Source organism: Postia placenta (genome assembly GCF_002117355.1).
Source record: "Postia placenta MAD-698-R-SB12 unplaced genomic scaffold POSPLAscaffold_2, whole genome shotgun sequence".
NCBI lineage: Eukaryota > Fungi > Basidiomycota > Agaricomycetes > Polyporales > Adustoporiaceae > Rhodonia > Rhodonia placenta.
This window is the reverse complement of record NW_020169833.1, coordinates 3,120,279-3,122,028: the sequence shown is the minus strand read 5'-3', so window position 1 is coordinate 3,122,028 and position 1,750 is coordinate 3,120,279. Positions and strand designations below refer to the sequence as shown.

At 56.8% G+C, this 1,750-nt stretch overlaps 1 protein-coding gene across 1 annotated transcript; it reads left to right on the top strand.

Annotated features, from left to right (window-relative positions):
• Positions 1 to 125: 125 nt before the first annotated feature.
• POSPLADRAFT_1131475 (hypothetical protein) lies at positions 126 to 1,489 on the top strand (the record flags this gene model as incomplete). Its single annotated transcript, XM_024484086.1, has 2 exons — positions 126 to 1,240; positions 1,375 to 1,489. Coding segments are annotated over 2 exons (1,230 nt in total), but the record flags the coding sequence as incomplete, so codon positions are not given.
• Positions 1,490 to 1,750: the final 261 nt, after the last annotated feature.

The following is a 1,750-nucleotide window of genomic DNA, read 5'->3' as shown; positions in this document are numbered from 1 at the left end:
GGGTTACTCAACAGCCGATGACTCATGGGAGCCCGAAGCGAACCTGACTGGGACGGCTGACGAAGTGTTGGCAGAGTATAAGAACAGGAAGGACTTGAGCTGAATCGATAGCAGCTCTACCCAGTCGCTACATCCCCACTCGCACCAACATGTCTTCCACCCTCTCGTTCCTCGACCAGTTCAACGCCCCCTCGACCGAAGGCGGGAAAAGGCTCTCAATCTACACCCCTAAGCACACCCACGTCGGCGACAGCACCTTGCTGACGCTCCTTCTCAGTAATCCCACCGACGTTTTCAACAAGCTCAAAGCCCACAACCCCGAGGCAACCAATGCCACCGACCGCGCTGCACTAGAGGCGTATCTCTCCGCCCGCCGCGAATACGACGAGGCTGTCAAGGCAGCCGACGAGGCCATCGACCACCACAAGCGGCTCCTACGCCAACAGGACGACCGCGTCCTCACCAAGCTCATCCGGCTTGACAATCTGAAAGTTGCCCATCGCTTTCAACCGCTCCTATCGTGCAACCTCCGGGCGCGACACAACAAATTCATCCCACGCGCCATCCCCAATGCGTACCTACCCCTACCCGCACCCCTACCGACGTCTGCCTTCAGGCGCCTCCCGATCCCATCCCCTTTCCTCCAAGCAACGCCGCGGAGCACTACCATCCCGGCTGACTGGCAACCCAACCCTGGTTGGACCCCGAAGGGAAGCTGCAGGCGATGCGGATCGTCTCGACACTGGGTACGGGACTGTCCGGACGTACGATGCGCAGGATGCGGAAAAGAAGCCCCTGGACACCTGGAGCGAGAGTGCGGAACCAGGCCGATGAAACGACACGTATCCGCACCACCTGAAGAACCTGCGCGACGCGTGGGGGTGGTCGTCGACAACGTGTTCCTCGAAGGAATCATCAACGAGGCGAAGGAGAGGAAGGAGAAAGAAAGGCAGACGAAAGCGATACCCATCCCTCCACCGCGTAGCGCTAACCCCGAACCTCCCGCCAGTCCTGTCGCGGGACCTTCGTGCCCCCGCCCCAATACACCCGTCGTCTTTCGCAAAGTCGATCCCGACTGGACACCGGACACCACTCAATGGACGTGGGACAGCTCCTGGCCGAATCTGAAACACCTCTCTGGCGAGGAATGGATGAACGTAGGGAGGAACGCGCGCAAGGAGTGGTTCGATGAAGAGGAGGACGATGGCGTAGATTGGGAGTTGTATGGAGATGGTGAGCAGTAAGTAGTCAAATGGGACTTCGACTCTGGTAGGGGGGTAATGAAACATTTGTCTTTCCGTTCTATTCCTTGTACTACTAGCGCCCATACTGGCACCTGTCTTAGCGCTCACCCACAGGTTGAACATTATGTAGCTTACATAATAGGGTCCGTGCGCACTTCGTGCCTGGTATCGTACCACTACGTTTCTTTCTTCACCAACACGACCACATAGACACGATGGTCCGTGCACAGTCGGTACTTGTATAAGTAGTTGTACCATTAGTCGGTCGAACCCTAAGTTCGACCTGGTTATTCATTCAAGTCTCTGCTCCTCTTCGCTTGGGGTAGTGGTCATTCTCGACTTCCTCGCTCGATCTTCAGGACGACGCACTGTCCATAAGTCCTCGCTCGTCGTCTACGAGTCAGGCATCAATATAGGAGTGTAGACCGTTGTATCAGTCGCCATGTCGGAAGAGGTCTGTCTCGGCCTCAACCTCCTCTTCGATCCTACTATCCAGCTGAACATGC